At 42.2% G+C, this 21,174-nt stretch overlaps 1 protein-coding gene across 15 annotated transcripts in view; it reads right to left on the bottom strand.

The window, feature by feature from the left end:
- The window catches only part of dctn1b (dynactin 1b), a 54,798-nt gene that overhangs the window by 18,686 nt on the left and 14,938 nt on the right, over window positions 1-21,174 (bottom strand). For 2 of the 15 annotated variants that reach the window (XM_056394154.1, XM_056394143.1), the window contains exons 5-26: window positions 19,188-19,232; window positions 13,987-14,004; window positions 11,872-11,892; window positions 10,148-10,324; window positions 8,623-8,646; window positions 7,794-7,991; window positions 7,472-7,676; window positions 6,217-6,295; window positions 5,918-6,077; window positions 5,651-5,755; window positions 4,581-4,772; window positions 4,365-4,484; window positions 4,069-4,221; window positions 3,816-3,976; window positions 3,412-3,580; window positions 2,812-2,880; window positions 2,393-2,605; window positions 2,062-2,223; window positions 1,847-1,978; window positions 1,644-1,772; window positions 1,006-1,148; window positions 745-911 (exon numbers count right to left, since the gene is read on the bottom strand). In XM_056394154.1, the coding sequence (XP_056250129.1) occupies window positions 745-911; window positions 1,006-1,148; window positions 1,644-1,772; window positions 1,847-1,978; window positions 2,062-2,223; window positions 2,393-2,605; window positions 2,812-2,880; window positions 3,412-3,580; window positions 3,816-3,976; window positions 4,069-4,221; window positions 4,365-4,484; window positions 4,581-4,772; window positions 5,651-5,755; window positions 5,918-6,077; window positions 6,217-6,295; window positions 7,472-7,676; window positions 7,794-7,991; window positions 8,623-8,646; window positions 10,148-10,324; window positions 11,872-11,892; window positions 13,987-14,004; window positions 19,188-19,232 (2,842 nt within the window). Of the gene's footprint in view, window positions 1-139; window positions 355-744; window positions 912-1,005; window positions 1,149-1,643; window positions 1,773-1,846; window positions 1,979-2,061; window positions 2,224-2,392; window positions 2,606-2,811; window positions 2,881-3,411; window positions 3,581-3,815; window positions 3,977-4,068; window positions 4,222-4,364; window positions 4,485-4,580; window positions 4,773-5,650; window positions 5,756-5,917; window positions 6,078-6,216; window positions 6,296-7,471; window positions 7,677-7,793; window positions 7,992-8,622; window positions 8,647-10,147; window positions 10,325-11,871; window positions 11,893-13,986; window positions 14,005-19,187; window positions 19,233-21,174 lie in introns of those variants that run through there. The other 13 variants (XM_056394159.1, XM_056394144.1, XM_056394149.1 and 10 more) reach the window with 13 other exon arrangements.

Genomic DNA, 21,174 nt, shown 5'->3' with positions numbered 1-21,174 from the left:
AAATGAGTGAGTTTATTAACCAAGAAATGATTCTTATTAGTGAAGTACCAGAGTAATGAAACATGGAAACAACAAGAGACAAACTCCAGTTTCATTTTTAGTTTGTGTGTGTATAATATGTCCGTATTTTATAATTGACATTAAGAAAAAAAGACTTTTGTTATATAGGTTTTTTAACACTACCTAAGGATTCAATCCTTTTCCAGACCCGCAGATACCCTGAATCATGCTGTTCAATCATGCAGAATTAAAACATCTAATTTTCAAGGTTAGTTCTTTCTGAAACAAAAATGATCATGCAGGATGAAGGACAGACGTCAGGACAGGCAGGTCGATAGATACCTTTTTGTTCCTCTGCAGAACATAAAGAGAGATTAGGACAAAGAAGTCATACATGGAGAATAAAGACAAAGAGCAGGTCACTGGTTGTTGGGGTCAAAAGGAGGAATTAAACAAAGCACTTTAAAAGTTAAAATAATCAGGCGAGTGTCTAAAACATAATTATTTTAATAGTTTAACCACCAACTAAAAACATCAGATATGAGGCATGTTGATGAAACTCAACAACATCTTGCAGGAACGCCCCATCGATTAATCAGCCAATCAGTATCTGCTACAACCAGCAAATATCTATTATAAAAATATTCAATTATCAAATTAATTGCAGATTAATTTATCTATCAACTAATGGATTAGTCGCTGCTGCTCTGTGCTGTCTGGTCATGTGGTTTCGCCTCCACTCACCTCCTGTCATTCCTGTGACGATGGAAGCGATTCCTGACGGGCCGGTTCCTCTCAGCCCGTCGATGGTCATCTTCGATTGGCTGTTGATCCGCTGCTTCAGCTCGGCCTTCTCCGACTCCAGCTGGTCGATGTCGGCCTGCAGAGCGTCCATCGTCTCCTCAAACTCCCTGCAGAGAGGAGAACAACATCACACAGCTGTGGACTTCTGTTGCAGCTCACCACTTCACATCTGGATCTACAGTCCGAGGCCGTCGCTCTCACTTCTCCTTCTTCTTCAGCAGAGTCTGAGCCTCGTCCAGTCGAGTCTGAATCTTCTCAACACGTTCGTCTGCGTCTTTGGACGAACTGTCGAGTTTCTTCTCCAGCAGACTGAGACGCACGTTCGCCTCGCTCAGCTCCTCCCCCTGAAGACACAAACATTTCATTGGTGTTGATCAATCATCGTCTAGAATGATCGATTAATCATTTGGTCCAATAGATGCCAGATGGTAATTAGGAATTGCTCATGGTTTCTTAGAGCTGGGGGAGGCTTGCTAGTCTTCTATGCTAAATTGAGTATCTTTGATAAGACCAAGTGTTATATATGGAGCCTACGATCATTTAATAATAACTTGGACGTTTCCAAACCGAGAGAAAAATATGATTCGGAGACACATGAAGTCTAAAGATAACTTCAAAAAATCATAATCAATACATATAAAGAAAGTAACATAAGAATAATGTCTGAATGATACCAAGGATTGAACTTTAATATAAGAGAAATACAAGAAAAGAGCTTCATATTAAAATTTCAGATGGTGAAAAAATAAACTCAACAAAAACTGGACATTAAAACCTTCATGCAGGAGGATTTACTGCAGGATTATTGCATCAGACTGCATCAGGTGTTTTTTCTCTACCTTGATCTTGAGAGACTTCTTCAGCTCTTTGATGACAGTCTCTCTGTCCTCCAGCTTCATGCCGAGACCTTCTGCATCCGTGATTTCTGCACGAAGAGCCGCCGCTCGCACGTCGACGGGTGGAGGGTTCTACAAGACGCCAAAGAACAATAAGATCATGCTTAACAAAACCTGCACAGAGCCGAGTCTTCACACTGACTTACCTTGTTCTGCGGCTTCTCTGAGTCGTACTCTCCCTCCTGCATAGCGGTGGCCATCTTATTCATGGTGGCGATGACGATGCCACAGGACTGTCGCAGATACTCGTAGGGGTTGGCGCCCTGAGATCCATAGATCTGAAAACGATAGTGTGTGTTGATCTACATCTGTTATAATAGACACACATACTGTTACCAATGTTCGAGGAAACTGTACGTACCTGTTCTCCTGCCTTGAACGCCACATCCTCCAGTTTGACGGCCGACAGCCCCTCCTGCTCACCGAGGGGCGACATCATCTGAGCTCCGGCTGCTGCCACTTCCTGCAGCACCGCCACCACCCAGGTGAGGTGTTTCCTGCAGTCTGACAGGGTGTCTGACACCTGGAGGGCAAAGGTCAACAATCAGCGTGGAGGACGTTCTCAGCAGGGGAAGACAGAACAGAAAATCCTCAGAAGCAGTGATTTATAGTCTGACTTGATAAAACGGAAACTGTGACTTGCACCAAACAAACAAATAAATTCGGTTGAGATGTTTGGTTGCCACGGTTACCTGTTGGCCAAAGTTGAGCGCCGAGGGGATGCCGGGTGCGTCGGTTCCCGGCATCCTGCGGCGGATCTTCTTGCAGAACTGCCGGATGTCGCTGCAGGACGTCTCCAGGTCTTTGAGCAGCACAGCGAGGTCGGCCTTCTCCTGACCCGCATGCAGGAACGCCCGCAGGCGACCCACCTCCACCGCCATGCAGTCCAAGGCACTTTGGGTAAACTGCAAATCAAACAGTCAAAGATGAAGCAGCAGCTAGAAACACATGTCGTAATGTTTATAACCCTGTTACCACACAAGCCGACCGGTGAAGAAGCAACGTCCATGAAAAAGTGTGAGATGGTTTAAAAGTGAATAAAATATAATGAGGTGAACTTTATTTGTTCCTGGATGAGGCGGGATGTGGATGTTGGACATGTTGCACTCACTCTGATGTGATCAGCGAGCTGCATGGTGCAGTCCTCATTCTGATCTGCCAGATGGATACTGTACAGGTGCTGGAAAGGGACAAACATCATTAAACTAAGCGGTAATTGTCAAGGTCATTTTGTAGATAACTTAATTTACATGTTGAGGTTTGTGTTTGTAGTTCCTGCCTTTAGTAACTAGAATAACGTAGAGTGCTGTGTGAAGGTTTTATGCACTTTAGATGTTTAGATTCTGATTGGTCTCAGAATCTTTCTGCAATGAGCTTTTACCGCCTGAAACTTTTGCACAGTGCTGTATCTTTTCAACATTCCTATTGTTATGTACTTATGTGCAATTGTACTGTGTTGTATAAGTGTAGCTGTTAAGGAAAAGCAAATGTTTATACTTGAGAAATTATACTAATTGTCGGAACGCCATTTATGTAAAAACAAAACAATAAATACATGAAAACACGGACTTAAACACCAAACATACAATTTGTTAATGTAAAAGAGTTCGATTTAACTGAAATAATCATCAGGGTCTATACTGTGTGTGTGTGTGTGTGTGTGTGTGTGTGTGTGTGTGTGTGTGTGTGTGTGTGTGTGTGTGTGTGTTACCTGATAGTATTTAATGGCCTTGGTGAGCGGCTCCACGTTGACGGTCTCGTCCAGCTGGTCTTTGTGCAGCATGTCGATGAGGAAGTCCAGCGATCGCTCATGGACGCTCATCTCCGGGTACAGAGAGCCGATCTTCTTATACACATCCACACTGCACTGAGCCAGAGCCCTGACACACACACACACACACACACACACACACACACACACACACACACACACACAATGACTCACATATACGATGACTATGAGCAGCACCGTGATTTTGATCTTAAATTAAACTTCAGCAGTGAAACGTATCCAGTTCCCAGGAGAAGGTTGTAAGTGTTGAGGGTAACAAAAATAATCTTTAAGTTTAACTTTTTTTTTTGTTTGTTTCATTTGTAGTTTGTGGTGAAACGTACTGCTCGTATTTGTGCAGCGTGGCCTGCAGCAGACTGAGTGAATAAACCAAGCCAGCGGCGAAGCTCAGCTGCTCCCCGACAGCTCCTCTCAGTCCGGTTCGCTCCACACAGTTCTCATTCAGGTCAAACTTCTCCTGGGCCTGTTTGCTGATCAGCTCGGCCTGAAAACACACACACACACACACGCACTGTTGTATAACTGTTTTTCAAGTGGAAACAGTGGCTGTGTGTCTCCCTTCACGGTGCTGTGTACCTTGCAGATGAGCCTGGGGATGAGCAGCAGCACCAGGATGCAGTCGTGGTCTCCTCCGTGGCGAAGGAAGGACTCGGGCATGAAGGAGGTCAGAAGAGAAACGTGTCTGTTGGCCTGACCCACCTCCATCTTCCTCAGCTCCATCTCAATGGCCTGAACACACAGAAGAAGAAAAAAACACAACTTACAGCTCACAGTTGTAACTATGAGAGGTAGGGAGTGAATTACATCCTCGTGTTATCACACGGCTCAGAGCTACTTATCATTCAGACCAGAGAGCTGTTTTTGTTCCTGACCTTGGCGTAAGCCTTCGTCTCTGCAAACTTAATCTTGAAATCAAACATCTCTGCCGGCGGCTGCTGCTGCTGCTGCTCAGCTGAAGCTTCCTGTTGGCTGGTCAGCTCTCTGTTCACCTCCTGCAGCGACAAACAAAAGGTGGAATGAGGAGAAACCGGCCAATAAAAACACGTATGATCAAACACATGCTGAAGAAGCCCGTTGCGCCTGTTTACCTGCAGGTGAGCGGTGAGCTCGCGGTACTTCTTGATGGTCTGCTGGTAATCGGCGACAGTCTCCTGAGCAGCTTCAACTCGTTTTTCAGACTCTCGGACTCTGGCTGCGCCCAGATCCAACATCTCCCTCAGCTCCAGCTCCGTCTCTCTGGCGTTCTCCTGCAGCTCGTCGTTCATCTCGTTGATGGCTTCCTGCAGGGCGGAGACAGTGACCGGCAAACAGGGTCAGCGCCAGACAGAAATCCTCTGATGACCTTTATTTAACCGTTATTTAAACCATCGCTGTGGCGTTTCTGCTCGGCACATCCACCTGGTTTCTGTGCAGTTTTAAGTTTGTGTCGGTGGAACTGCTTTTGTCCTTGTCCACACTACACTCAGTTTATTAGGAACACTTAGCTGATAATAATGCAGTGTAACACAGCAGGTTTTTACAAAGGTGTTGATTTCACTAAAATATAATTTTAGAGGCTGTAGTTTCTGGTGCTGTTGAGCTGTATTGTGTCGTACTTACACGTGCTGCTATTATTTAGCAGCTTTTATATCAATGAGGGTGGACTAAATAACAGAAACACCTCTCTGCACATGTAAAATCTGAAAAATTCTCAGGATGGTCACCAAGGATTTTCCCATTTTTCTCCAAACCAAAACCTTTTCCACCATAATGATTTGAAAGATGCTTTTATTTTTTGGAAAATTCCCCTTTTTATTACCATGATTGATAGGTGATAAGTGACACGTCAGTTAGGTTTCTATAACGACGCATTCGTCCCAATCGAGGTCAGTGAGAACTCAAACACCAGAGGGCAGTACGTGCATATTAATGACCTCGGTCCATATCAATAATGAAATGACTCAGCAAACAGTGGCACTTTAATTTTATTCTGACCTCAAATTACACAAAAAAAGGAGGGGGAGGGGTCACAGCAGGAAAATGTCTCCTGCTCAGAGACTGTGATTGATATTGTACTTTTTTCAAATGAACGAACTGCAGGTTTGTGTTTTCGTCCACCTGCTCTGACGTTGTTCAGGTGTGTGCACCTGCCTCAGTGACACTGACGTGCTTCACTCACCAGGTCGGCGACCGTCTCTCTCAGCTCCCTGACTTTCTCCTCCAGGTCCAGGTTTCTTTCTGTGAGAGTCTCCACCATCTCCTCCGCCCCCAAGGCTGCATCCACCTGAGACAGAGAGAGCGCACGTCAGCAGAATCAGCAGCACGTTAAACACAAAACACTAAGCTCAGTGAAGAGACGCACTGTGGCGACCTGCGGGCTGATTTATGTCACTGCAGCACCTCCGACAGTCTGAACAGCCCCGTGATAAAACAGCCAAACACCGACCTGCTCCTTCAGCTCGTCGATGGTCTTCTCTGCCACCGTCATCTCCTCCTGCAGCTTCTCTTTCTGGCTCCTCAGAGAGTCCAGCTCCACGTTCTTCTTCTCCATCTGCTTCTGCAGCTTCACGTGCTCCTGCTTCTCTGACGCCGACAGATCTCGCATCCTGACTCACGGGAAAAACACGCAACAGAGGAACGTTATTGACGCTGGTGGGAAAGTGGTTCGGAGCACATGTCATGGAGCTGTGAGGTCGCTGCTTTCTTCTCTACCTCGACCTTTCCTGTCTTCAAAATGAAACCCACCTGACCAGCGCTTCCTTCAGCCTGCCGTTCTGCTCTTCCAGCTGTTTCACATGATAACTGGAGGCAGCTCCGTCCGAACCTGAGAGAAACCCACAAACACAGCTGAGTTAATATCATTAATAACGTGTCTCGCTTCTGTGGGAAACACAGACAACAGAGTTAACGTTGCTGCCGAGAGAGACGAGTTGGCTTCGCTTGCTGCGACAGTAAAGAGAAACTTTTCCAGGATCAAGAAAAAGTAGTTAGCAACAATAAATCTTCGGCCGTCACACTGCACTCAGGTCAGCGATGAGCGGCTCCTCAACGTTTCAACAGTCTCATCACGTTACAGACCGACATGAGTTATTTCTGCTTCGGTGCCACTTGACAGCAACTTTTACAAAAGCTAATATATCACATACTTCATTACACTCTGACACTTTTAATTTCAGAATGACCTCCAGTGCAGGACAGACACTTTAATATTTAATTTAATATATTAAGTTCCAGTAGTAACTGATACTGGCTACGACATTTTATCGATTTTGCCTTTTATAAACAAATTTTTAAGTAACAAAAACCGTAAAACAAAAATAAAAAACTATTTTTAAACTGACAGGTCACAGATTTATTTCTGTTATAAAATTTATTTTGCTAAGTTTTCATGATTGTCAACAGTTTTGTTAAATACAGCAAAAAGCTCACGTTGGACATTAAACACAGAGAATTTATTTTCAAAGCGTTTCATAACATTATTTATAATTAATCTTTTTATTATATTTTATTTATAATTACCTCTTTTCAACAAAAGTTTACTGATTTGTCAGCCCACTGGTTGGGAACCACTGCTATAAATGATAAATTTACTATAAATTACAAACTATAAATTATGAAATTTGAATGATAAATGTAAAACACAGATTATGATAAAAATATATCGGGTTACGCCAGATTTATTTTATTTGGTATTCTGCATTTGTAATTTAACTTGATGTGTGTTTATATATTGTTTTTGCTTAATTAATGTTACTGTCATTTCTTTTTACTGTTAACTTTTTTTTGGACAAATGTGCTACTTCGTCAATCAATATAAAAATTTTTTTGGAAAATTGAAATAACAAGGACCGTACACTGTGCTGGTGCTGTCCGTACGAGTTTTACCTAATGAGGGTTTGAGGTTTTAGTAAAGTGAATAAAAGTGATCAACGTGTTAAAAAACCTCCTCCCATCTACGACCTTCTGACCTTCATTTCTACAAAAGGTTTCTGAATCTCACCTTTCTCCTCGATCTCGTGCTTGAGGATCTCCAGGTCCATGGTGAGCTCGTCCACTTTCTCCTTGAGGGAGTCGACCTCCAGCTGCAGAGACTCAGCTCTCTCCTCGGCCATCTCCTTATCCAGCGTGGCCATCTCGATCGCATCCGCCGTGTCCGACATCTCCTCCATGTAGTGCTCCTTCGCCTCCAGAGCTTCTTTAGCCTCCTGCACGCACAGGAGAATTCAGTCAGTCTGTTTTCTTGTTTATGCTGCGTAACTCTGTCCAATCATCGACCCATCCATCCATGCACCTCATCCATTCATCCACCTCTTGCTCCTCACCCTCTTGGCCTCTTTGAGTTGTTTCTGCAGCTCGGCCTGCTGCTCCTGCATCTTGTTCTTCCACTCCTGCAGCTGCTCCAGCTGGATCTTGTGCTTCTCCAGCTCCTTCAGCTTTGCTTTGTCCTCCGTCCGCTTCATCTTCAGCGTCTCCAGCTTCTCCTCCAGGTCCTTCACCTGGGCGCGGAGAGCCTCCTCCTCCTGCATGAAGGACGTGAGGTGGAGACGGAGAACGGAGGGTGATGAAAGGAAATGGTAAGGGTGATATTTGAAAATGGAGGATTGGAGCGGAGAGATTTACTCAGTTTTAAAATGTTGTCGTTGCAGACGGCTGAAGTAATCACACGTTTAAAAAGTGAAAGCGCTTTAACTTTGATTTAATTCTTTTACTTTCATGATTTCTCAGGTTTTTCTCAGTGAATAATGGAAGCGACAGATCGAGCGAACAGCTTTCTCTGTGTGGTAGCAGCACTTTCATCTTTTTATGTGTCACAAAGCTTTAATTTCACTCGCCATGCAGACAATTCACCTGTAGAGAGGAGAGAGAGTCAGCGTCAAGACACAAGCACACACGCCTCGCCGGGGACGACGCACTCACAGCACGTGCTCATACATATACAAACCTGCACACACACATAATCACACACCAATTAACAGCAAGAGGTCTTAATTAAATCCTGCAATAAATGTGCATTTTAATTGCAGTGTGAGGTTGTTCTGCCTGTGAACAGACTGAAGCGATCACACCTTTTACAGCTTGTTAAAAAATGTTAGTGAGAGAAAAACAACACTTCAATATCAAGTGTAAAAACATCACGCCATATCACTGCACCTGTGTTTCCATAGTGACGTCCTCCTGAGGGGACAAAATATGAATCAGACTGACTATGTCCGCTTTATAATTAAACTCCAGATGGCAGCTGACTTTTGCAAAATGTTAAAGAGATAATTCGTGACATTTAGACACATATTCATGTACATGTTGCGTCTCTCTGTCGCCAGCTCAGATAACGCACCAGAGATTCAAACTGTAACGAGGAGCTCACAGACAATTACGCACATGTACTGGAGGAAATCAACTAACATCTGGACACGGACAGGGTCTTAATCACGCTTAATTGAGCAGCACTCCAGAACTAATTATTTCGTCTGTTGTCTATCGTTTGTTCTCATGTTTGAGAGGCAGGTTTTTCAGGTCAGAGGCAGAGCACCAGCAGCCATGAAAAACATAAATCTAACTGTTCACAACTTTGAAAACAGAAACATAAGACTACAGCATACTGATCTTTTTTTAAAAAAAAAAAAAAGTTAAATAACATTTATTAAGTATACAAATATATACTTAAAAATCAAATATAACGTGGTGTTCCTCAGGGTTCTATCTTAGCCCCAGTTAATTTCACTTTATACACTTTACTAAGCATCAAAGAAAACAATGTTCACAGCTATGCAGACGACACCAAACTGTTTGTGTTCTTACTAACACCTCGGTTAAATGTATTAATGATATAAACCAAATGGATGACGCAGAACTTCGCAAAGCACAATTAAGGAATCTGTGAACTAGAGCTGAAACAAATAATCAAAAAATAGATTTGTCAATCATGGGAGTTGTGGATGGTTGATGAGACAGAAAAGACATTTGACCATATGACCATTTTTCTTTGCCATTTTCTGATTAATCACAAAGGTGATTTATCGAAAAATCAACGGCAGGTTAATTGATAATGAAAATAATCGCTTTTTTGGTCATTTTTTAATTTCCCTCACCAGCAGTACATGCTCTGATACACGTCAGCCCTGCGTGAACCTGAAGAGGATAAGCTGCTTTGGATTAATCATATAATTAAAACACTGAATTAAACCAAATATTCAGTGTTCTCCTTTTTGTTAAACGGGCGTTTTTGTTTAAGTATTTATTCTAATAATACAGTTGAGGCCTTCGGCTCATTTCTGACTCAACAGCTCTTTCGGATGACACCAACACAAACTGACAGCTGTGTCGCAAAATGTGTATTTAGAGGAGCTATAGCAAAAAGATGTCACATCTGATTTGACTCCTGCACCTCTGCTTCTATGGTTTATCCATTGAGTCTTCTTTGATCTTGTTGGCACATAAAGCTGCCGTTTAAAACCAAAATATCACATGTTGTTCTTATTTAAAGCAGGTATTAGTCACCTCTTTCAAATATAAAAAAAAAAAAGGAAAGCTCCAGTATTTTCCCAGTTTCTGGTGGATGCAACTTTCTTTTTAAATCATTGGCAGACTGCCTTGATCTGTTGTTGTGACACTGTCACCTGCGACACAACCTTTAACTTTGTTTGGCAGAGATACGCTGCGTTGAGCTGACGCTGACCTTGCTGGGGACGGGGGCCGGAGGTTTTCCAGGGGAGTGGAGGGTGGGGATCACCGGAGCAGCCAGCGGGGTCTGGGCCGGGGTGCTGGGCTCGCTGCTGCTCATCTCTCCGGCGGAGGCCGAGGCCGAGCCGGACGCAGCCCCCTTCCCACCGGTGCCTGCAGCTCGGCTGGGCTGCTGAAAACACCCAGGAGAAAAACATAAAGAGAAACACAAGTTGTTGTTGTTGACACAAAACAGAACCACAAGGACTCTGGATGAAACGCTTGGATACAAATGTTTGTCTCATGATGTGTTAGTGGCCATAATGGAGGTCCTCCTGTCCTCCGCTGTCAAATAATGATCGTGTTCAACTGTTATATGTTTATCTTTTTATCTCTCACCTCCTTTTCACCGAGTATGTTAGTATCCCGTTTAGAGTCTGATCCTGGTTTTGATCTTATTCAGGATGTGACATTTACATGGAGCACAGAGAAACCTGGTTGATTTCTATCAATACAACAGTATTCAGATTACTGAAAACAGGATATTGTCACTTTCCTGTAAAAACCAAATGTCAAATGTCACCTTCTTCAGTGGGATTTTAAAATTGTTTATTTAGTTTGAGGAGTAGAAGAAGAGGAATCACTAATCCTTCAATTATCCGAACATTTCAAAATCATCACATTTAGGGAAATAAAGGTTTTTACTGGATATTGATGTTTGCAAGAAGAACACGTAACTGGCTTTCACCAAAAACCTGATTATAAACACACTCCTTATAAAAACACCTGTCTAACCTTTATACAAACTAGCATTAGCGCAGACTAGCAGTTAGCTAGCATGTTAACTCAGATTATTTACTTTCCTTGGTTATCGGCTAGTTACCATGACAACCAGCTGTTTTGTTTTTTTTAGGTAAACTAAGGTGTAAACAGCTCAAGCTACAACCGGTCCGCTTTAACAGGGACTAGGAAACATTTACACATTCAAAAACTCACAAATGAAATACCAGAATATTCATTTTAACATATGAAATTAACAAACTGACACCCCCCCCCCCCCCCCCAAACCATAAACATCATTCGCAAATATGTGTTTGTTTGTTTAAACTAATAACTGTTGATTTTTCAACGGACCTCCATCATGGCCAAAGATCTAATTTAAGTGCAACAGAAAAATGTTCAAATCTAAAATAAAATACATAAAACAAAAATTAGCAAACAAACAAAGCTGAAACAAATTAAAACAAAACAAAACAAAGTGACAGAACCGAACAAAAGCAACAATGACAACTTTACTCTACTTTAAAGCAAAAACACAATAAATCTTAAAAGAAACCACATGTTGAATACATGAATGCTAGAATTTGACATGAAGGCAGGAAACTCTACTGCAGATGTAAAGATGAACGTGAAGAAATGTGGATGAAGAGAAAAACAATAAACATGTGAGTGTGTGGTTTAATGTGTGTAACGTTTCTGATGCCATTAACCAAAACTGTCATTCCTCTAATGAAAACAACATGGATATGAAGTCATGTGTGGCGATGTAGTGTCAGTACTGTGTTGGCAACACTGAAACACACACACACACACACACACACACACACACACACACACACACACACACACACACACACACACACACACACACACATTGCTGCATGAAACAGTAATCTCCCACATAAATAATGCAGACGGATAGAGGTGGGACGCCCTGACGGTGCTGAGGACTGGGCTCACCTTGGGCCTTCTGGCCGTGGTCTGAGGAGCAGAAGAGGAGTCAGGAGAAGGACGAGGAGAGAGGGAGAGCAGGAAAGGGAAGGAAACAAACATCCAGGGTTAGTGATTCAAGGCAAAGTTCATATTAAAAGGGAAATCACAGACAAAAAAGGGACAAAATGGGTTGATGAAACTGATATGGTTGATGAACTATTCTGGGATTCTGCTCCTTTACCGACAATAAAAACCTATAAAACTTTCTCCTGTGAATCCATAATCCTGATCTTTCTGATCTGTCTCGTCCTAGCCGGTGTCCAGGGCCTCGTTCTCTCCGCCCATGTGACCAAAACCCCCTCAGAAGCGCCGTGGACACAGCGACTGGTACCGCCGCTGTGACCTAAATGACTGCATTGTGTCTTCGGGGACGCAGCAGATCCAGTTCATCCGAGTCCAAATTTGTTGTACTGCGCTTACACAGTAGACAGAGCAGGGATAATGGCTTGTTATACTGCTAGATCGTGCGTTTCAGACACGACTCGCAGCAGGATGGAGGAGAGGGAACAGGAAGCAGGGAAACATCCACAGTTTGTTCTCATCTCATTTCTATAGAGTCTGTACATCAGACCTGGATTACATGGTTTTAATCCACCATCCAGAAGTTAACTCCCAAAATGTATCCCAAGCAGATCAAAGTCAACACTAAATATACTGTAATATGTTCAGTTAAAACTCTGTATTTCTGTTTTTGGTTGGTTTTTTTTGAGTTAACTCATATTTAAAGATCATAAATTACGAGCTGACACTTCAAATTCAAATTGCATTAACTTCAACATGCAATTGGTTGTAGTGCTGGACAAAATAATCTATGATTTCTCCATATTAAAATCACACGATGGCAAAAGTCTGTAAAATGTACCTGTCAGAGATGAAATCTATGTAAAAGTGGAGAAAAAATGTGGTATACTTCAATGAAATTTGATAAACTTAATTATTAGAATAGATAGAAAGTTTCCTGGAAAGAAAAAACCAAGAGGAAGTTCTGAGAGAATTTAGTTTAAAGCAAATATTTATTCATCGTTGGCAGCTTTACTCCTCATACATGGTGAATTACATGCCTTTTGGATGTTCAGTAAAAGATCCTTCTAAACAATCTCTCAACTCTTAAGTGTGATTGATGTTAAATTACATTTGGTTCTTTCCAGGAAACAAACTACAACATTATCAGAGAATTGTGAGGAATTTATTGACCAAAAAAGTTTAAAAATATCAATAAATGTTCTGATAAATTTTACTTTTAGGGGGAAACTGCTGCAGCTACTAAATGAACCAGTTGAGGTTGTTTTGTTTCCTAAATAAACATTATTATACTAAAACAAATCTATGAGGATTATTGCAACAGGATTATTTTTCCCACTTTTCCCTCAAAATTAAACTAAATATGAGGCTGTTAACAAACACAGTGTAACCTAGGTCTGTACAGACGTTTCCCTTTCCACTACTTTCATGTCTTCTACCTTTTACTTTCCACCTCCTTTTCACACTGACTCTCTCTCTCTCTCTCTCTCTCTCTCTCTGCTTCGGCCCTGGTGCAGCCGTCGCTTCGGCTAGTTATCGTTCTTTATTGGATTAGAGCCGGACCATTCAGCAGAAATTAGCCCGAGCTAACAGCTGTACCAAATAAGAGCTGACAGCCCTCTTAAGCCACAGTGCTGTGCTGTAGATACTAGACCAGGCTGAGCTGAAATCACATCAGCCTGTGAGCTACAGCTGCAACCAAGAGTGAAATTATTTGATTCTCTCCCGATGGCAGAAATGGCTTCTTCATGGCGAAATAAAAGATTAAAGAAAATCTACTGCAGACACATGTAGAGGCATGAAATAAATCTGCAGAAACGAAGTGTGAATTTGCAAAAATCAACAATAAACTGAGGAAAAACAAGCTGCAGGGTCACTCCTGCCGCCACACGGGACACATCACATATCAAAAAAAAAAAGGGCAACTGCGACCGAAAACGAAATGAGGACCAACTGAAACTTCCAAGCATGACCTTTACTCTGCCGACACATCGAATGGAAGATGACAACAACAGCAGCGACATCCCAACAACATAAGGACAATCATAAGGAGTTCTGTACCTTCCGGGGTGCAGGAGTCTGTCTCATCATATTGGCAAGAGAAGAAGACACACACACACACACACACACACAACACAGTCACCGAGAAACACACACACACACACACACACACACAGGTGATGAAACAGACAAAGATGCTCGAGTCCTCAAGACACCAGGTTTATGACACAGACAGACAGCTGAAGCCGAACACTCGCTCAGACAGGCAGCCGCTCAGGCCGGGGAAGCTGCAGTGGTGCAAATGGCCGCGGTGATTTTTTCCCAGGCTCCCCCTCCCTGCCTCTGTCCGTCCCTCTTCCTCCCGATATCGTCCTCCTTTACGTCCTCTGTCTCAGCTTCTCTCATAATCCATTTGCCGGAGCCCTCAGTCGGTGCCTCCCTGCTCCTTTCTGCTCCGATTAGCGCTCTGGCATCTTGCTGCCGCGAGCCCCCGACCTGCTACTGCTCATAGGAGACGCCTTCCCTAACCTTCCTCTCCTCCCTCCTCCTCCTCCTCCTCGTCCTCCTCTCCTGTCTCACCCCCCCCCCCCCACCCCACTCTGCTTATTGTGATTTGTCAGCCCAGCCAATGCCCTGCTCGTGCATTACATCACTGTGCACTCTCCGCCTCCCCCCCTCCCCTCCCTCTCTCCTTCCCCATGCTTGCTTGCTGCTGCTCACCCACTCATCACCACCTCTACCACAGACAGACAGGGAGGGGCGGATGACACTGTGTGTGTGTGTGTGTGTGTGTGTGTGTGTGTGTGTGTGTGTGTGTGTGGGACAGACAGGGGAGGAAAGACAGGATGTGAGACGGAGGAGGGTGGGGCTGTAAACAGAGGTGAGAGAGGAAAACGAGCAGCGGCGACTGATGCAAGCCTCTCCTGTCTCCTAGCAACGCTCGCAGATCCCTCCTATGGGCTCATTAAAGGAGGCTGACAAAAACAAAGAGGGGACCTACACCTGATCTGGATTTAAGTTTCATAATGTTTACCATTCTTAAAAATTCTCTTTTTGTTTTCTCTATCTATTTTAACATATTTAAAGGACACAGGTGATTATTCTTCAGTTTTTGTCAACAAATCCCACGAACACACACCGTACCAATGTCAGAGTTGGGGGCGGGGGCGGGGGGGGGGGGGGCGGGGGGTTCAACAATTTCTGTAATTTTCCGGAAAAAAAACAACAATCCAACAACCACGCCCGCTTCGTTCTGTCATTTCACTATTATAATTTAACTATTTTTACATCCAAGTGCAGCTGACTAACACTATTGATGCCTTCCAGGAAGAGGTCACCACTGACTCCGGACTGACAATCACACGACATGTTGTTTGACCTGCCGTAAACACAGTAGTTCCTACAGACGGTGTCAATCTTTAAAAACAGGTCATAAATATATATTTTCTAAAAAAAACTGTTTTGCAATGTCACTCAAACAGGAGCGGATAGTGAATTTATGGGGGACTATTTTTAGCAGCGGATTAACACACAATCTGTGTGCTGGAGAGCATTTCTGGGAGCAGGGCAGTGTATGAGGGATTAAATCAAAAACAAACAACGGTGTGTGTTTTCACACAACAATGGAGACACATCACACTTTGGACACACAAAAAAATACTTGTGAGGATCAATTCACTGCTAGTTTGGTCTCTTCATGGGATTTATTGACAATAAAATCTTCTGCTAAATGTGATTTTGTCATATTACCTTAATATACTTTTGATTCAAATGTTTTGAGAAGAGTTCACAGATTAAATGCACCGACAAATGAAGGTCCTACATCAGATATTGAAAGGACAGCTGCCATGATATTAGCCTGATAACCACACTGAATTTCCATTTCATTTCACTTAATTATGCATGTATGACGCTACTTGAAGCACTAAAAAAAAAATTTGCAACGTGGGCGGCAATCGAAATCTCTAGGCTACCACAGATATAAGTAAAGAATAATCTCTAGTAGTACCCAGTATTAGTCATATTTGTTGTACATTGTTTTTTCTGTCTTATAAAGAAGAAGAAAAAGAGTATAAATCCTTACAAAATGACTTACAAACTATCCGGTATCACGACGATCAGAATTAAGACTCAAACAAAACGGTATCGTCCTGAGCTTTAGAGGTAAAACTGAGGAGTTTTTTAGCGTAATGAAGCGATTTACCGGGTCAATTCATTCCTAAACAACCGAGGGCCATTTGAGTAGTGGTGGTAATATCTTCCTCAGCTCCACTAATCTCCTTCTCTGCAGCAGCAGCTCAGCAGGAAGAGAGAGGGATGTAAGAGGATTAATTCAGTGGAGATACTCTGATTAGCTGTGAGCTTTGCACCCAAAATACTTCTGCATCATAAACGGGCCGCAGTCATTTGAGATTGCAGCGAAGACACTCGGTATGGTTATAGTTAACACTGTTTCTGTGTAAGAGGATATTGAAAGTGAGTGATAAGAAACTGATGATAGAAAGAAAAGAAAAAGATTCTCATTTATAAAGGAGGGAGATAAATGCAACAGGACTTGAGAGTTCAGGCTGCTGAACCAGAAAGAGAAAACATTTTGTGTGTATCCATTACACAGCAGCTGAGGGAAATCTGTCCTGTTAAAATATTAAACATCATTCTCTGTAATCGCCTCACTTTCTCTTAAGTGGTGCTCTGAGAGGGCTGAGAGAGAGAGAGAGAGAGACAGGCAGAGAGAGAGAGACAGGCAGAGAGGATGATGGGATGGGTGGAGAGGTATCAAGTTGCTGCTTTCCCAGCAGACACCGGGAGGATTGCTTCCCTGCAGCCTCCATCAGGACAAAAGGAGATAAAATTACTGCCCAGGAAGCATCAACGCAGCAGAACCCAACACGCTCAGCCTGTTCTGACCGGGCAGAACCAGGCTGTTATTTCACCTACTTGATAGATAGATATTAAAGCGTCACATCAGAGGAGTTTGTCGCATATAACGGCACAACAGGCAGAAAAATCTCAGGAAATTATTTAAAAGTTATATTCATTTTGTTTTCCTAACGGGCGTAAATTCACTTCTGTGAATCTTATTTTTGTCGTATAATGTCATCATCCTATAAATACATGAATACTTTAGGGCATAGCTCTTATATTTTCCTCAGTTCCCTAGAAAAATCCCATCATCCTCTCTGTCTGCCTGTCCCATTTTCAAAGTTTCGGCTTGATTAAAATTAAAAGCTCAAAAGAGTTACTTTAAATTTAAGACTGTCTTATCAACTAAGTTTAAATGTGTGAATCTCACATTTATAAAGATGAAAACAGAAAGTCTGAGCGTGAGGCTAGTCCAGGATTTGTTAAGCAAATTAAACAGACTACCAAACATTTAAAAATGTTCCAACGCACGTCTAAACAGGAACAGAGGAGAGAAGTAATTTTGCTTAAATACAAAAATGTTCAATGTTAAAAGTCGTTATTATGAAATGTTATTTTTATAACGATACATAAATAAATTCCACAAAATCTCTTACTATGAAAATAGGGATAGTACAAAATAATATATATATATATATTGTGTGTGTTGACCTTTACTAGTTTATTAAAGGATGCAGAACAGGAGGAGATGAAGTAGAGCCGAGCTGACAGGGAATCCATACTCCATACTGATTTCACCTCGGTCACAATCTGACATTTTCTCCAGAGCGGCGGAGGAACGCCAGAACGTCCGAGTCAGCGCAGGACGAATGTTAAAGAGCAGCGGACTGTCAGAGCGACCCGTCCCTGAGTCGCTCCACATTAACATGTTCAAGTCACAAGGAAATCGTATCGTCACGCCGTCCTGCTCGATGTATGTTCAGCTGAAACAAGGTGTGATGGCTGATCAAAAGTGAGTCAGGTGGACACCAACGAAGAAGAAAAAATGACTTCTTATATTGTTATAGAGAGTCGAAGTCTTGGATTTTTATAAATGAATAAACTCTAGCAGCTGGGACACAGCCGAGGTACAAATACAATAAAAAACAAACAAGGATTTTAGGGGTAAACACCTAAATATCAACTGCTGTATTATTCTATACGGGATTCTTGCTTTTGTTTGAAAGTTAAACTTCTTTTTCTTTTCTTTCTTTTCACCAAAACTCACGAAAAAGTAACGAGGGCTGAGCAGAAATGTCTAAAACTGAATTTCATCATCGATTTATATCCTTATACACTACACAACAATCAATTTTCTGCAGTTTTTTAACAGCACAATAAGTTTTTATTTTTTATAACAAAATGAAAACGCTGAGCTTTGCTGATATTTCACAGTAGAGAACAAAACAGACGATAAGGTCCAAACTCCAGCTGCAGTTAACAATTATTTTTTACTAACGATTAATCTGTTGATTTGGATTAACTGATTAACCGTGGTGTAAAAATGTCTCATTTTAAAATGATTTTACAATGATATAAACACAAAAGCAGCAAATCCTCACATTTTAAGAGGCAGGAAAAAGGGGATATTTTGCATTTTTGCTTGAACGCTATTACACCAGTAAACCCAGGGATTTCATTTTAATAGATGTTGAATGTGTGATTGTGCCTTCACATGTTATCTGGAGTCTACAGCTGAATATTAAAGGAGGAACTGATCTGCACTTTCTCTCAAAACCTGATTTCTGGACAAACTAATATGTGTTTCTACTTATACACCTCAAAACAAGCACTGAAACTACAGACTTCCTTGACGTTCCTGGGGATTTGATGTAGAAACACACGAGTAACTTGGAAACTATCTGAGCAATGATCATGTTTTTCTCCCTGCGAACGCCACATGCCTTTAAAACGCACGGTAAGCGGACCGACGACGAGGCGACGAAACAAACACACGATGGAGGCGACAGAGCTGAACCGGTGCACAACAGACCAGAGCAGAGCGGGCGGTGAGGTGACAGAGGTCGGGTGGATGAGGGACTATGGACGACACAGGCGTCATCTCTCTCTCTCTCTCTCTCTCTCTCTCTCTCTCTCTCTCTCTCTCTCTCTCTCTCTCTCTCTCTCTCTCTCTCTCTCTCTCTCTCTCTCTCTCTCTCTCTCTCTCTCTCGCCAACAGCGTCCATTCGCTCTCACACGAACACACAACGGCTTGGTGGATGGCGGCGTGGTGAGGTGAGCTGAGAGGAATCATGGGTAGAATGAGGGGTGAGGCCTTGTTGCCATGCAGCTGCTGAGGGCCATTCAGAGCCACGGTTACCATGGATACTACGGTCATCATCATAACATTACCACTGTACCGAGGTTAGAGAAACATGCAGCACCTTTTTGGGCTTCACTCCTCGCTGCGTGATCGGAGGGAAGGAGAGAAGGGAAGGAGAGGAGGGAAGGAGAGGAGGGAAGGAGAGAAGGGAAGGAGAGGAGGGAAGGAGAGAAGGGAAGGAGAGGAGGGAAGGAGAGAAGGGAAGGAGAGGAGGGAAGGAGAGAAGGGAAGGAGAGGAGGGAAGGAGAGAAGGGAAGGAGAGGAGGGAAGGAGAGAAGGGAAGGAGGGAGGGTGACGGGTTAAAAGGTTCAGTTTGTCAGTGACATGCTGGAGGTGACGGGGAGGGTGGTGAGTCGGTGCTCTCCGCTGGTGGGCCACAAATCTCAGTCAAATATATACAGCACAGAATATTTTCACAAACACGTCTTTATCTCGCGCTCTCACACACACACACACACACACACACACACACACACACACACAAACTACGAATAAAAATAAAATCCTGTAAAAAACGTGTCAAACATCATTAAAATGTTTTCTTGAATTCAAAAACAGTCAGACCTATCAGTTAGATAATTATTTTCACACCATGACTTAAAATGTAAACCATGAGCTCTTATAAATAAAATATATTTAAAGCATTTAGCAGATACTTTTACATATTCAACTTGCTCTTTTCCAAATTCCTTGTTAATGCAGACTGATTTAGTGAATGATATATATTCTAATATTTTTATTTTTAAACATGAACTTCTCTTACTCTGTTAAATACAAGGAAAATTAAAAATGAAGGGACAAAATGCTACAGGTCACTACTTCTGGGTGAACTGATGGTTCTGTGAAACATCCGGTAAATGTCAGTTGTTGTGTTGACATTTAAGCCCAAATCCAATGAGACCTAACTGGATGTGATAAACTTCAGGACGACAGAATCTCTGAGAATTTCACTGAGAATAAAAAGTCGGAAATTGACATTTTTCCTTTGCAAATTATCAACCACTTGAGATCACAGTTTCTTAGAGATCACAAAAATCTATTAACCTCTAAGGTCAAGGAGAATTTAAATGTTCAGGCTTAAAGGTTTTGAAGCTGCTGTTAAAACTTTTCAGCTCCGACACACGAGTTCATAAAAGGTTAACGGAGAATAAATGACAGTGTTTGGAGCTGGAGAGCATTTTGCTCATCTTCTCTTCAAAGGAACTGTGATATTAAAATAAAGACAAATAAATCATTAAAAGGTCATGTTCATACCCGTGAAACCCTGGTGACATGGATGAGTTAAAATTCAAGAGTAATATAAACCTGATCCTTCTGGATTTATGGGAATATTGTGTCTCACTCTTTCACTTCAGATTACATGTTAATCTAAAAGCCGAGTCCAAAAATGATAGAAATAGTGGAATCAACTAAATCCCTGAAATATGAAAATTTTAAAGAAAACTTCTGTGACAGGCTGTTTTCATGCATCCTCTCAATTTTAATTTACAATCTCCAGGGATCTTTTCTCTCTGTTTCACTTAATAAATAACAAGTTGATGTAAGACAACACACAGCTAGAAGTGCATTTATGAGTCGACATCGCCCTCTGCTGGTCAGGAAGAAAATAGCACCTTTAGCTCTTTTGCTCACTGAGAAATAAACTCCAGGGATAATTAAGGTTATTTGAAGAAAGTGTATGTATTTATATGGATTTAATGCTATTCAAATATTTCAGGATTAAAGTCAGTGTGTAATTAAAGGAAAAATAGATAAAAAAGTGAGTTATAGAAGAAGCTGTGCGCGTAGTGTATAATATTGACAGTGTGTCACATCATCTTCAGACCAGAACTGCTGTACATTTACTGCACTTCTATTTCAGCTGACTCTCTTTTAGACTGAATCAATTAACCCTAATTCTAAAAGTAAATGCCAACACACGTATTTGCATCGTCTCACACACTCGCTGCAGAACAGAACCTGCGGCAGGTTCTTTACAGGCCGAGTCAGAAACAGGTGAACTCTGTGTGTTGAGTCAGCTGCAA

This window comes from Seriola aureovittata, chromosome 13, assembly GCF_021018895.1.
Source record: "Seriola aureovittata isolate HTS-2021-v1 ecotype China chromosome 13, ASM2101889v1, whole genome shotgun sequence".
NCBI classification, from domain to species: Eukaryota; Metazoa; Chordata; class Actinopteri; order Carangiformes; family Carangidae; genus Seriola; species Seriola aureovittata.
Note: the sequence above shows the minus strand (reverse complement) of the source record. Positions and strands in the feature narration are given on the sequence as shown.